This window comes from Salvia miltiorrhiza, chromosome 5, assembly GCF_028751815.1.
Source record: "Salvia miltiorrhiza cultivar Shanhuang (shh) chromosome 5, IMPLAD_Smil_shh, whole genome shotgun sequence".
NCBI lineage: Eukaryota > Viridiplantae > Streptophyta > Magnoliopsida > Lamiales > Lamiaceae > Salvia > Salvia miltiorrhiza.
In genome coordinates, this window is record NC_080391.1 from 26360343 (window position 1) to 26374794 (window position 14452).

The 14452-nt window shown below is 35.5% G+C and overlaps 1 protein-coding gene across 1 annotated transcript in view; it reads right to left on the reverse strand.

Annotated features, from left to right (window-relative positions):
• LOC131024279 (uncharacterized) overlaps positions 1–14452 on the reverse strand; it is a 42921-nt gene that overhangs the window by 25013 nt on the left and 3456 nt on the right. Inside the window, exons 7-27 of the mRNA XM_057953799.1 lie at positions 12609–12712; positions 12317–12434; positions 11908–12009; positions 11581–11781; positions 10598–10755; positions 9504–9659; positions 8709–8801; positions 8063–8411; positions 7827–7940; positions 6194–6289; positions 5468–5535; positions 4273–4393; positions 3985–4194; positions 3669–3893; positions 3485–3594; positions 3261–3357; positions 2171–2269; positions 1948–2073; positions 1738–1806; positions 413–841; positions 8–334 (exon numbers count right to left, since the gene is read on the reverse strand). Of these exons, the coding sequence (XP_057809782.1) occupies positions 8–334; positions 413–841; positions 1738–1806; positions 1948–2073; positions 2171–2269; positions 3261–3357; positions 3485–3594; positions 3669–3893; positions 3985–4194; positions 4273–4393; positions 5468–5535; positions 6194–6289; positions 7827–7940; positions 8063–8411; positions 8709–8801; positions 9504–9659; positions 10598–10755; positions 11581–11781; positions 11908–12009; positions 12317–12434; positions 12609–12712 (3372 nt within the window). The remainder of the gene's footprint in view (positions 1–7; positions 335–412; positions 842–1737; positions 1807–1947; positions 2074–2170; positions 2270–3260; positions 3358–3484; positions 3595–3668; positions 3894–3984; positions 4195–4272; positions 4394–5467; positions 5536–6193; positions 6290–7826; positions 7941–8062; positions 8412–8708; positions 8802–9503; positions 9660–10597; positions 10756–11580; positions 11782–11907; positions 12010–12316; positions 12435–12608; positions 12713–14452) is intronic.

The following is a 14452-nucleotide window of genomic DNA, read 5'->3' on the forward strand; positions in this document are numbered from 1 at the left end:
TAAATACCTTAAAATCTAGAAGAAAATTTTCTTGGACGAACATAGCTAGTTGAGAGCCATCCTCCTTATTGAGATACATAGTGACACTATCAACATTCATGTTCAAATGGAAAACAACCCGACCTTTTCCATAACCCAGTAATCCCTTAATGGATGGTGCATGCCCATGCTCTTCTCCCTTATCTTTCTCCCCCAAAGGTCCCTCAGATGGGTTTTCTATGCTCGCACCACTTGCCCCACTATTTATGGAACTCATATCAACACCAAAGTTGATTAAAGCAACAAGAGTGGGCCGGTTGCAATAAAATTCCAACTTTGCCATTTCAACACTCATCTGAAACATTCACGACATAATTCAGAAACAAAGATATCAAGAGCATACAGAGTATCTTACTTTGCTTTAGAACATTACCTGTGTATCTACACCATCATAATCAGGAGAACCAGGATTCCTCCTCAAGAATGTGACAGATACAAAATCAGAATCATCGAAGCCCATGGCCTCATAGAAAACATCATTAGAAGCAATGTTAACATTACACAAATCCATTTCATGGGTAACGGTTTCAGAATTATCGTGTGAAATCATAAAATCTGACAGTGCATCATTGAAGTCATCATCTGCATCATTGAAGACATCCTCCTCCTCGACTGCTGCAGCAAGCATGTCCTTTCCCAATAGTTCTAAATTAGGGTTGCTACTTGGATGATGATCAATGTTAACTGAACAAGCAAAATACTGAGAATGTCCATATAGAGAACCCTGAAGTTCATCCATAATTTTCAACGAATTCAGCTTTACTTTTAACGTCAAATCACTTGCACAAATCGAGACATGCACCTATGAAAATCAGACATTTAAATGTCAATGACATGTAAGAGATTGTCCCCAGAAGAAGAAGAATCATGTCCAAAGAAAATGAATATACAAAATTAGCAATTGAATGTATTAATTAGCCAATTTATACACAACATAGATCCCATATCAAAATTTGTAAGTCTAACATAGCACTATGCGCAGATTGATGTGTAGAGGCATTGACCACAAAAACAATCCTCTTATTTGAGGATAGGACATGAGGCCTTACATCAAAATGTGAATTGAATCAACTAGAGTTTACTAAACACTCAACTTCCAGTGAAAGTTGCCCAGAGTCAAAGCAAAAAGTCAAAACAACTATGCAACCCAGGATCTATTTTATCATCAATCCAACCCTCTTTCACATTTTTTATTTTGCTTATCAATGATTTCACCATAAAAATGATACACATGGAAGTGCAAAACAGAAAGCAACTGAAACTATTAATTCTCATTGAAATTTTATAAGGTTCAGAAAGCTATTCTACATGTCACTGAGAAAAATATATTGTGGGACTCGGGTGTCGAAGTATGTCAATAAAGAACCTCAATATCAAGTCAACTGACCGAGCTGAAGGACTTCAGTTGTCATTCACAGAACCACATACAAAACCAATTTACCACAGCTGGCTATTCATTCCATGAGATAAGGCAACATGACTGGTAGGCATACTCTCTCAAAAGAAGGCTAGGCAAGAACCACCACTGGCAGGTCTAGCAGATTAGGGACGCAAAATTAATGTTATAAGTTGTTTAAAAATTAGAACTCCCCTTTCTCATAATTAGTTTGCATCACTCACAAGAAAGGAAAGGGTTTTCAATATCAAGAACAGTTAGCTATGCGATCTGCCTGGTTAGGTAAACCAAATATTACTAACCTTTCCTCCACCAGCAAGAAGTTCAAGAATGAGTTTTTCTTGTACCCTCTCATGCTCCTCATCTCCGAACTGATTAGGAATAAAATGAATGATGGTGATTCTTAGACCATGAAATAAGGTGGAAACTCAAATCAAATTAAATAGAGGGATAAGTATAAAAGTAATGATAAAATTCATAACTACATCTACGAACAGAATTCTGAGTCTCACCTTTCCATATACTGACAGTTTAGTTTCTACCACAGATCCATTGAGGACAAGATCAGCGGCTTTATCACTACTGGTCCGAGATTCAGTAAAATCAACCAGCCCATCTCTTAGGCCATCAAGTATAGCCTTTATCCAAATAATAGAGAGTAAGACTATGCTGCAACCACTTCTTCAGAGAGAAAAGAAGATTCCAAAAAACCAGTTAAATGATTTCAAATCTTACAGAAGCTCGGTAGGTGCTTTGAACAAGTTCTCTCAACCAAGTTGACTTTTCCTCTTCATTAGGGAACTCTACTATCAAGGCACCAGAAGACTCCAGAGCCTAGTTTGCATGAGGAAAAAAGAACATGTGAAGCAGTCTCAACAAGTTCTATAATAAAAAAGGCACATAACAAGTAAAGAAATAAAGCAGATATTTTTAGTTAATGGTTTTTGCTCTGATTACATTAAAATAAATACTGCGGATCAAAAATTTCACAATGAAAGCTTCAGTTACAAAATTTAAGAATAAAGCTAACTGATCATAAATCATGACATGTAACACAAGAATTTACACGCACAAAAAAAAAAATCATCTAAATGGTAGGGTATAATGAGACTTGCAATGAATATTGTCAAGCATTATAATATACTTTGTCAAACCAAGAAATAATTACTCGGAAACTAACATCTGAACCTACCCATTAAATAGATAAGAGAAACAATATCAATATTAAAGAAAACTAACAAGCAAAGTAAAACAAGGTGGCGGCTGGTTGAGATGACAAAAGTGAATAAACGTTATCTGCATGCACATACAATAAAATATGGAGCAGAAGCAGGTGTATCAACTAAGGAGGTGTTTGGTTGGAATGAAAGGCATGATTGACAAAATAATCCACCTTAATCAAGTGCATGATTGGGCCCGTGATTGATAACTCGGCCCGCATCTAATCATTCAAATGAGTGATTATTTATCACCCCAAAGTTGGGTGGTGGATTATTTAATCACCCCTCCAATCCTAACAATCTTATCTATCTCATCCACCAAACCAAACGCAAAAAGATAACAAGTTTACTTCATTAGGATATCCCGTTGTGCCATCGAATCATACTTCATTCTTATAAAACAAGTAAGGACAAGCAAGTATATGGCCTTTGACTATAAATCCCATGAAATGTTTGGAGCCACAATCTTTCATCAGACAATCTTTAAATACATTCAGTTCCATTATGCTATTTTTAGTGATAGATGCAATAAGTCACAGGTAATATAATAAAATGTGCTAAAAGAAGATTTGGCTACTATTATTAAAATCTCAGTCATAACCGACCTTTTGGATATCCAAGCCTCTAGTGCTCACAGCAATACAAAAAAGTGAACCACCAACATTTGTGGGAGGAACATCACATACTTGTTTACCAGACATGCTGCAATCCGGAAATGGTGAACATGAAAAATAAGGATCTTTATCAACACAAAATGAAGTCAAAAATATAATCAGACATTTCTTGAAGAACTATATCAACAAAAGGGAAAGGGAAATAAAATGTAGACCTTGTACACCGCTGATAAGTTTGGGAACTTTCAGATTCTAACACATAAAGGTGTAATCCAGATAAGACAATATAACAAGGTTGCCAGGCAGCAACTGAATAGCCAATTCCCTGCATAAATAAGGTCACAAACTCATTTACAGCATTAGCAACTAAGTTTCAGGGATCTCAAGATATCAGCATACCCTCCAAACAAGAATTCTCGCCTCAGTTGCCAGATCTGGAGGATTCCAAGGGACAAGACCAGTTTGTAGATGTTCCACATGCTGCTCATCACTATGCATTGCACCATTGAGTAAATTCAATAATTCATTGAGTCTGAAATATCTGTTTGGCGAGAAGTGTATGCCAAGGCTTGGGATTTGAACAGATATACGTGTTGATGGATGATTGGGTCTAGGTACCTTGATCTGAGTGGGGGTCCGAGAGATTAGAAAACTAAAATAATCTGAAGATGCAAAACATGACAAAAAGTTTACGTATCATATTTATGAAATATACCTGATCAACAATGACAGCAATTCCACACCTATCAATAAGAGAATAAAATTTGTCAGCGTCATCTGAAGAGGAAGAAAAGGGAGGCCGGAATCCCCAGTCAAAAGGTTGAGTCCTGGAACCACAATCTGCAAAGAAAGCCGCAATATCCCGTCCAGATATATAAAAACGAGAATATAGATTGTCGCTGTGGTCATGGAGCTGGCCATCCTCCTGTTCAGAAGATAAAATACTTTTTTACTGTTCCCACATGACATATAAGCAAATCCACCAACAGGAAAAATGAGATACCTTAGTTTTTAATGTGAAATGACCAAAATCTAACAGAAGATGGCTGTCAATTGCATTGGCTCCACAAGACTTTATAGGAACGATAACTTTCGGGGCGTCAAGATCAATGTCAAGAGCAAATCTGATTATATGAATAAGATCGAATAAGAATGGCCACTTCTATAATAGCCTTGAAAACAACTCAACATAAAACATCAATTTGCTATTTATTGCATATAGCTGGCAAAAGGATAAATATCCTACACCCTCCGTCCACAAAAAATTTGTCACATTGTGGACAGCAAGGGTTCTAATAAAATGTGAGTGGAGTTGTGAGTGGACAAAGGATCCCATTTTAAATGTGAGTGGAGTTGTGTGGACCCTACTACTATAAATGGAAGTGGCAAATTTTTTGTGGACAGATCGAAAGGGAAATTGTGGCAAATTTTTTTTGGACGGAGGGAGTACTTCTTAATTGAATCACATAATTATTTTTTACACTTAAAACCATTCATCTGCTCGTCAAAAATCAATTTGAATTGAACAAAAAGAATCAGCTTCATTTTAGAAGAAAAAATATGGCAAGAGATCTGGAGCGTATATCTGCATATATTCTTTTTTCACCAAGTGGTGAAGGAAACTGAATTGTTCAAAAACATCATTTTTGAAGGCTCTAACTTCAAAAGGAACTCCAAGCGGAGCAAGCTGTTCACTTATTCCATAGAGAAGTTTCAAGGAGTTTGAAAAACTCAACTTTTAATCCCACATCATAATAAAAGGAAAGAATTCCATATAATAGTACAGTCTGCAAAACCGCATAACCCATTTAGCCACATAATCTGACTAAAGCAGGACAACCATATTTACTGTAATCAACAGAAAAAGACACAAGACAATGAAGTCTAACAAATACAAGCCACAAACGAAGAGAAATTTCAGTTATATTTCAGCTGTTCATAGCAATGTACAGAGACGTAAAAGGGACTTAATGTTTATTTTTTGTCTAGGGATGGGTTTTGGCCCTTTTGGGATTAAACAATGAATTTTTTTTGAAGTACATTGTCAAATAGAAGATAGTTTTGAAGAGAAAGGCATTGGAAAATGAGTCATGATGTTCAGATTCATTTGAGATAATGAAAATGATAGCAAATAGCAAACATAGCCAAAGACATCACTTGAATGAAATCTGTCTAATTAATAAGTATGAAAAGCTGACCTGCTCTGCTCTTCTAAGACCATCTGAAATTGCTCCTGCGCTTTCCGTGTTACTTCTTCAATTTTATACTGTCCAGCACAGAAATTGCTCAAAGATTAGTTTAACCAGAAAACATTGGAAAGCAATCAGTCTACTAGAAAGCATGTGCTAAGCTTATCGAAAAGATCTTTAAGAGCTTATAAGATGTTGGTCTTTTCTGGAAATAAAAACAGTTAAATCATTCAAATGAAATACTCCATCCATCCCTCAAAAGTTTGCCCAAGCAGAAGGACATGGGTTTTAATAAAAGCTGGTAAAAGGTTATTTGATGGTGGGGTCATGTGCAAAAATAGTGTTTAAAGGGTTGTATTGTAAGTTGATGGTGGGGTCATGTACAAAAATAGAAAGTATGGCGATTGGGGCAAACTATTTGGGGACACCCCAAAAAGGAAATTGGGGCAAACGTTTTGGGGACGGAGGGTATAATTATAGAGCTTTAAAATATTAATAATTCCCAATAACTCAGAACATCCGTAGATATTCAAGAAAACAGTTCATCAACTTGTAACAGCTTATTTCTTGAGAGCTAACAAGATATTTGTTACAAACTTAAAATAAGTACCAACCAATGAAGGAGTTTATAGAGATCTTAAATGATGTTTTTAAGGACCTCATAAGCTTAGCCAAAAAAATTCCTCGAAATACCAGGCATCTCATAGAAAGATTTAGGATTATAAGAAATATTACCTGCAGAGCAGTTGCAGTTTCCAATGCAACAGACGGACTAACAGCAGTGCTCCTCTTCATGAAATGCAAAAAGCGTTCAAAACTTTCTATGATCACCTATAATTGTTTTATAGCAAACAAAAAATTATTAATATAACATATATGCTACTAAAACACAAATAGGGACAAGACCAGTCACAAAATAGAAAAGCTCTGATCTAAAAGATTAAACCCCAATCCCTGTAATAGGTAAATGCCTCCTTAATGACACAAAAAGGGGCAGATGAAATAAATCAATATTGAATGACACAACTAAAAGTGAAAAATCCCCAATCCTCGCTTCCTATAAGGAAGAGCCTGAAATTCCTTTTCCAACACAACTAAAAATGAAAAATCCCATTATTATTAAAGAAATGAATGAGAGTTCTCAAGTGGTCTGCTCCCTTTGAATGACATTGAGAGAATCCACTTCGTTGACATCAAAAATAATATATACTGAATTATGAACGAAAGGGACAGAGATAGTATCAGACCAGTTCCCACTCAATTTGATTATTCTTTGCCACTAAGTATCTGAACTGTGAACTGATGTCAGGGCAGCCACGAAGTCCGAATAAAATGCATATGATGAACAAGGTTCAGACTTATGTTGCACCCTTTATTCAGCAGTCACAACTTTATTTTTATTTTGAATTCATTTGACCTTTGAAATTCTTTGCGACAATTTTTTCCAGGAAATCCCCCTTTAATTTTTTAAATTATAAAAAGAAGGATATCTCCGCCTTGATGGGAAGGTTTGGCACATTGATGTCGGGTCTTTGCCACCTAGGGCTGCAGTATGTTTGAAGGGTTGGGAGAAAGATATTGGAATGGGATACTACACTAATACCAATCATAGAAAAATCCTTAAATTCTCTAGCGTTGGAAATCTACATTACTACTTTTGTCTTCAATCTCTGCCCTAAAAAATACGTAAGATTCTTCTACATCTTAAAAAAATCTCCTATTTCTTTCTATCCAAACAGGCCGAGACAATGCATCGACAATTATTTCTCAAATACTATGCCCTCCTTGCTAATATCCTAACCCAAATTCTAAGAATATAGACTTCTACATGAATTTGGATGGCCCAAATATCCCTAGCTCCTTCAACAATCTACCACACAGATGATAGGTAAAAGAAGATAGTGTACAAATGCTTCTTGATCCTCTACACACCTCTTACACATTCAAATACCAATTAGGAGATTATAGATGTAAGGATGTCTCCTTACAAAAGTATCGCAAGTAGATAACTTCCTTAAAGCCAAAAGCTATGGGGAAACATGAACCTTTGAAGGTAGTAGAATTTCCAAATAAGCTTCTCAAAAGGATAATGAATACCGCATGACCAAGAAGAGATCTATAGAAGATTTTAAGCCAAGGTTTAGTAGTTTCTAATAAAACTAGCATCAAGTTGATCACAACTTCATCCTTCTATTATATTGCATGATGCTACAAACAATTTCGTACAAAGTTGAAGTTAATTAAAGAACTAAAGCCAGTATATATTCAAAAAACCTGTATAACTTAAAAACATTCCACCTTCATGACCAAAAATCTAAAAAATGGAATATGACTCATTATTTACATAATCAACAGTATGGCGAATTACCGTGACATGACAAGGAGAAATTGTTGCTGAAAGACTCCAATCTACATTTTCTCTTTCTGGAGCATGCACAAAAGTAGCTTGTAAAGCATTCACCTTCTGCTTACTGGAGACGCTCTATTGCCATAAGTTGAATTGATCACATACAAAATTGAATAAGCACCAACCTTAGTTCCAGGAAAAAATGGTGTAAGATGCTTTAAGAACTCGACTATAACAATATTATTAAGAATACAGACCTGGACAAGGGATCCTTCAGGTGAAGAGAATCCATAGTATTGCAATGTCACATCACAATGTATGCTCTTTTGTTTCAACTTCGTAGATATATTCAAATTTTCAAATCTACCACAAACAATCTCAGTGTTATCAATATTGACAATCCTAGCCGCTGCTTTACTGATAGATACAATAATCATGTAGTGTATCATGTTTTGCACATCCTTCCCTGTCTGAGCCAAATCTTCATCTGGTTGGAAACTTAGCAGTTTATTGACTGCTTCCCATTCTTCTTTTGTCAATTTTTCTTCCACTGACCCAGATACACTTGAATTTTCAATAACAGGATCATCCACTGAAGTGCCTCGCCTGCTCGGGCAAAAAAAAAAAAAAAAAAGAATATGATATATATATATATATATAGGAAAAGCATATCAGAGTTGTTCGTACAGGAAACTAACATGTGATACAAATTAATATTACAGCTAACATATCTCCGACAGTTTTTATGTAAACAACACACTACATGTAGATAGATGACTACTAAAGATTCAAACAGTATGATGGTTAAGGTAAACTTCCAACAAACTCAACAAGAAAAGAAAAAGAAAAAGGTGATATTGCGAGAAAAAAAAAAAAAAAACAGATTGAACAACTGCTACTGACCATCTTACTGGAAACCAGCCTTTTTGCTTAAGCGTTCTCTGTTCAGCAGCTTCCTTTGATTTTACTGACTCAACCTTTGCATGGGCAAGAAACCTACACAATGATCAGGAAAAAGATAATGATTCTAATCAACGCTCAAAATTACAGAGTGGGGGAGCTCATACAGCAAAACCAGTCAAGGGAATTCAAACTGAACTGTAATTCTGGCAATATAAGGATCTGAAATGAAATAGCATGTATTCAAACTATGACCTAAAAAGCATTGAAAAGAAAAAGAAAGAAATCTCATGCAGCAAATATAATACCATAGATGTTAATTTGTCGGATGGATTGCATTCCCAATATCTCTACCTATTTTAGTTCCATTATTATCTTAATTGATTAAGATAATTAGGGTTAGAATAAAGGGCTGCTGGCCCGGGCTTTTGTTTCCAGAGCCCTAGTTCTTTGTTATTTAGGTAGTGGAGTTTAGTCATTTAGGATGATGTGAAATATATCTTAGTTGAGTCGGCAGAAACCTTCCTTATCTGTGCATGATGCTTGGTGAAGGTTCCCTTGCAGGTTGTTTTTCTCGTCTCTTTTAATATCATTCCTCCGGTCCTCCCCATATAAAGATTGGTTTGACTACTCTTTCAACTCAAAATACCCTTTACTTTATCAGCATATTTTCCTATATGCATAGGCTGTTGTCAGGGCTTCTAAAAGCAGGGAAACACAAGATTTTCTTCTGTAAACTTCTAAATACTGCATACCCAGGAAGGAAAATCTGTAGACACGGGAATTCCGGGCACATACCTCCACAACAGAATAACTTTGGCATCAAGATCTTTTTCAATTTCTTTTAGTTCATCATTATCTATATCTGATTCTTGCAACGAATCAGCATAGAGTTGCACGTATCGTCTACGAAGATGACATAGATGCTTAATTTGCTCCCATGAAAATCGATAACTGTCAGAACGCAAAATAATAAAATAAATTAATATAAAAAAATATAGAATGTTGAAAATTCACAGAATGACATCAAATGATAACATGAATTTGTGTACACTGTCCAACAATTTTGCAATATACAGTAACCAAGGATGAATTCTTGAAGTTCTTGATATTAATACTGGTCATCCAGGAGCTCATGATACTAATGGACTTTCTGATGGAAATATGTTTAACTGATATGAGCAAATCAAACCATTAATTCTTTGGAACACATATGCCAACCATATATTAATCAATGTATTTATCATATTTCTACAAGTACACTAGTAACACGATTACAGCATTATTAATTATCATACCATGAAATTAAGTATTACTAGTAACCTTCAGAATTACTACATAATCTCCAAACAAATCATTTGGTGTGTTTTTCAATTTTAAATTGCAATCTTACCATATGCTCAAAAAATTCAAATGACAGAGCAAAGTAGCTTTTACCATAGCACTCATGTGTATGTATAAGTACATCCACATCTATGTCAGTAAAATAATTCAGATTTTCAAGTCTATGCCCAATTACAGTAAAATAAATTGTCCCCCTCTTTTTGAAAAGAAATAAACAAATCGTATAAACAAAGAAAAAGGCAGTACAAGAGGCGCAGCTCCAAGCTCTAGTTAAATCTAGGCTTATATCCATTCTTAACTCAGTTCCACCTGAAAAAGTACTCCTCTTTGATCCTTAAAAATCCATCAATTATTTTCAAGCCAAAGAGACTAGGATAATTCTGAAGCGGCCCATAAAACTTTACTCTAAAAATTTGGACTATCTTTATATCATAGTTGTTCCAAGAAATCCATCCCAGATGTTACTAGAAAAATGGAACTCATAAACACTGTGCATTTCTTCAGTTCAAGTGTTAAATGTCGTTGCTAGCATCTAAAGATCAAATTACCCCATCATCTTCTGCTGCAACCCAGCTTGAGCAGCATAACGCCACCACAAGGCCACACTCTCCTTAACTGGCACCATGGGCCTTAAATGAGATATGTCTACACGTGTTCTATACGCAGATATGGCCTCCAAAAGTTTAATCCAATCATGATACTGAGCCTGAAATGAAGAAAAAATCACTTAATACTAACTACTATGTTTTCTATATGAAACAAGAAAAATGTATTACTGAAAAATAATACAAGTATGAAGGTCTAAGGAATCCCAAATGAAACAAAACAAAACAGAACAAACTATATGACAATGCTCCGATGTCTAACATTATGAAATGGAAGGAAGACTTGGACCTCTGAGTCTCTGACATTCGTAAACCACAAGGCAACCCTTAAACAATGGTACTTGCTTCATATTCAATCAAACTAACTAAATTTAAATTGTTAAAATTAGATTCGTATATATGGTACAAATTGTAGAACAAATTAGTGCTTTCCTAATTCAGTTATGACTCTTGTGTATATAAACATGCTTTGATAAGTAGATAAATAAAGAGAAAATTTTGCCCCACATCATGTTTCTACCTTTGATTTAACATAAATAAACTGTTCATAAAGCCCTTAAAATTTGAGTTTTTATAAAAAGTGAGGATAAAAAGTGAAAGGACGTTATTTATACTATGCAAGACCAAAAATAAAAATGTAGAAGTCCGCCATTAAAATGAACAAAATATTCTCCATGCAGCCAGAGATAGTGGGGACAATCGAGATCGCTAGTTTAAGGAAACATTCTTTCTATGAGCTTATGAACATCAAATTCGAACCAATTATTAGGACTCTTTCACGCCTGACTTCAATTTGCTTTAACCATCACAAACATGGACCAATATATGTGTGTGTATTTATGTGTCAGCTTCTCGAAAACTTGATGTTGTAGGGTAACAATAACTTCGTGCATAATACAGATAGAGCTTCAGATCAAGATATGTACCTCTGTAATTGTCAAAGAAACATCAGCAATGACAAGTGAAGCCTTTTCATATGGAACATTTGAATCTTCTCTTTCTTTGTTTCCTAAACGGTGGTACTTAAGAACTCCATTAATGGGTGAAACTAAATAGTTTCGTTCTTGGGCCCAAGACGACGCCGAATTCCTGCTCTTTGAAGATTCATTAATGCCATCTTGAAAAATCTAGCAGAGCAATATAGACAAAAGATACATAATGTGAGAAATTAAATCCAAAGGTCCTTGTTATAATATCGAGGGATGGGATAGATTTTATGAGAGACCATAATTAGCTTCAGAAAAGGCATTTACCTCAACCCATTCCTTAGGGCTAAGATCTTCCCATCTCTTCTCCAACTTCCAGGGATCACGATTGGTATCATGGTACACGGCAAGCCTTTCGAGTTGCAATGACTATAATGGAACCACGCAAGAATATAAAAAGACCAATTACGTTCAAGAAAATCTGTGCCACTGATACTCAAGGCATGCTATTATTCGTGTATCTTGAACAGAGTGAACCTATGTTTCAATTTTGTGCTAGCATTTAAAAAGCAAGATCTATAGACTAGTAATTCCAGAATGGCACTCACTGAATTCAGAATCTTCAAAATTATTTTCTAACATTCTCCAAATCAAATACTTCACAAGTAAAATTAACCTTTGATTGACTATATACAAAAGAAATCACCATTAGACGAAAAAATAGTTTGAGGCATACCTTGCGCAATTTATCTAAAGCACCACTTGTATCAAAGGTTTCATTGCCATGCTCGTCCATTGTAAAAGCAGCAAGCTTTGCAAGGGTGATTCCACAAGAGAATGGATGTCCTGGGTTGCTGTATGAAAACATAGTGAAAGTTATGCAGACAGCAGCCGCCCATAGGTTACACAAAGATGCAATAATTACTTCAGCAAACTGTAAGTAAGCAGCTAAAAGAGGGACACTTCAAGCCCAGAAAAAAAATTGGAAAGATGATAAAGGTGTTCACTAACTCCAAATAAAAGCTAACCTCACAGAGTCCTCGTATCTAATGTGAACGTTGCTAATAGAGATCTTAAGATTTCCAATAATTGTAGATATTAGTGAACCCAGCCAAGAATTTCCAGCAGCTGACTGCGAAAATCACATGAATATATAAGTGAAACTGCAAAAAGCCACAAATTCCTGAAACTAGTAATGCTTTAGAATCCAAATGCAAAGGTTGAGATGACGGGAAAGATATCATGAAGATGAGAGGACAACTTCACTTCAACCAACGCTACATAGAATTAATTACCATAAGATAATGCAGTTACCAGCATTAAAATACTTCTTCTACAAAAAAACATCATAAATTATAACAGTTCAACATATTGTGTGTGCAATTAACAATCACATGGAACCAATGATATGCAAAACAAAACATAAGTATGAATTTTTCATACCAGAAACAAAACCATTTTATTAGATTAAAGAGGAGATACATACAACTGACAAGACATCGACCCCCAAAAAGAAATAATATTCAAGGATGCAATTATAATAGAACTAATCTCCTAGCTCTATGTATGTGCTTGCTATGATGGAATGGAGGGAATGGAATGGTCATTCCTACCTCCATTCCATTCCTTTGCTTGGTATAATTTTTTCTTAGGAATCACCATACATGCTAGATTAGGAATAGCATTCCTTCCTCAACCCATGGTATTAGTAACTCCTAATCCTTCTAAATTTATGTTTTGAAAAAATTATTCATACATATTTTATAATTTGACAATCTTAGACTCGGAAAATTTAGGACATCCCTCCTAGAATTGAATCATACCTCTCTCTCTCTCACTCTCTCTCTCTCTCTCTGCATGTGTGCCGGCGGTATAGATGTGGCGGCCTCCTCCCAGATCCAGGTGCACCCTCCCCCTCTTCACCCGCCGCCACCTCTCCTCGACAGATCACCGTCGCCACCCTCCTCCTCTCTCGCTCTCGCTCTCTTTCTACAGAGAGTAACACTAAAATATTCCACTTCTTAACTGCCAATCATAGGAATGAAATCAATCAAGAAATCACGATTCTATTTTCGTATTCTTTGTGCATACCAAGCATAGGAATCACTAAATGTTTGTCATTCCTTTCCTACCTCCATCCAGTTCTCTCCTTATTCCATTCCATCATAACAAACACCTCCTAAGCAAATCTGAAACAAACAATGCCTAAATTCGTTGATGATTTTTAATCCCTGAGACCACCCCGAACTTAACTCAATTCCAACACTCTTAACACAAAATTCCTCCCCTAGTAAAATTTTCTTAAGTTCCTAAACCCAACTATATGGACCAGCAAACAGTGAGTGATGACTCTCCAAAGCACAAGAACCACTTTGAATCAATTATACAGGTATTAATAAGATTAGGGTACATACAAAACAAGCCAAGCTTAGTAAGAACCTTTCACAAGAAAAGGGTGAAAGATAATGTGTTCCTGCATTGCCAAAAAACTTTGACACAGCGCACACCAACAAGGAGAGAGAAGGATATCAAATAGCATCTCCGCATCTTGCCAACCTTTTCTATTTTACTTGATAAGGAAAAATATTAATAGTCCAGGGATGAGCCCTGGAAAAGTGATAAAAACTGGTTCCTAGAAAGCGGAAAAACTTGTGAAAAAGGATAGTGAAAATAAAAGGTTAAAAAGCAACGGAAGGGCATAGACTGTGACATATTATATGGTGCTTCATAATCTATAACTTGATAAAAAAGAAAAATTGAACTTTCACACACTGAAAACAAAAAAATGCTGCAAACAACAAATTCAAACCGAATATCCAAAGAAAGCTATAGCATGATCTAGAATCAAACTAACACGAGTTAACAGCACTAA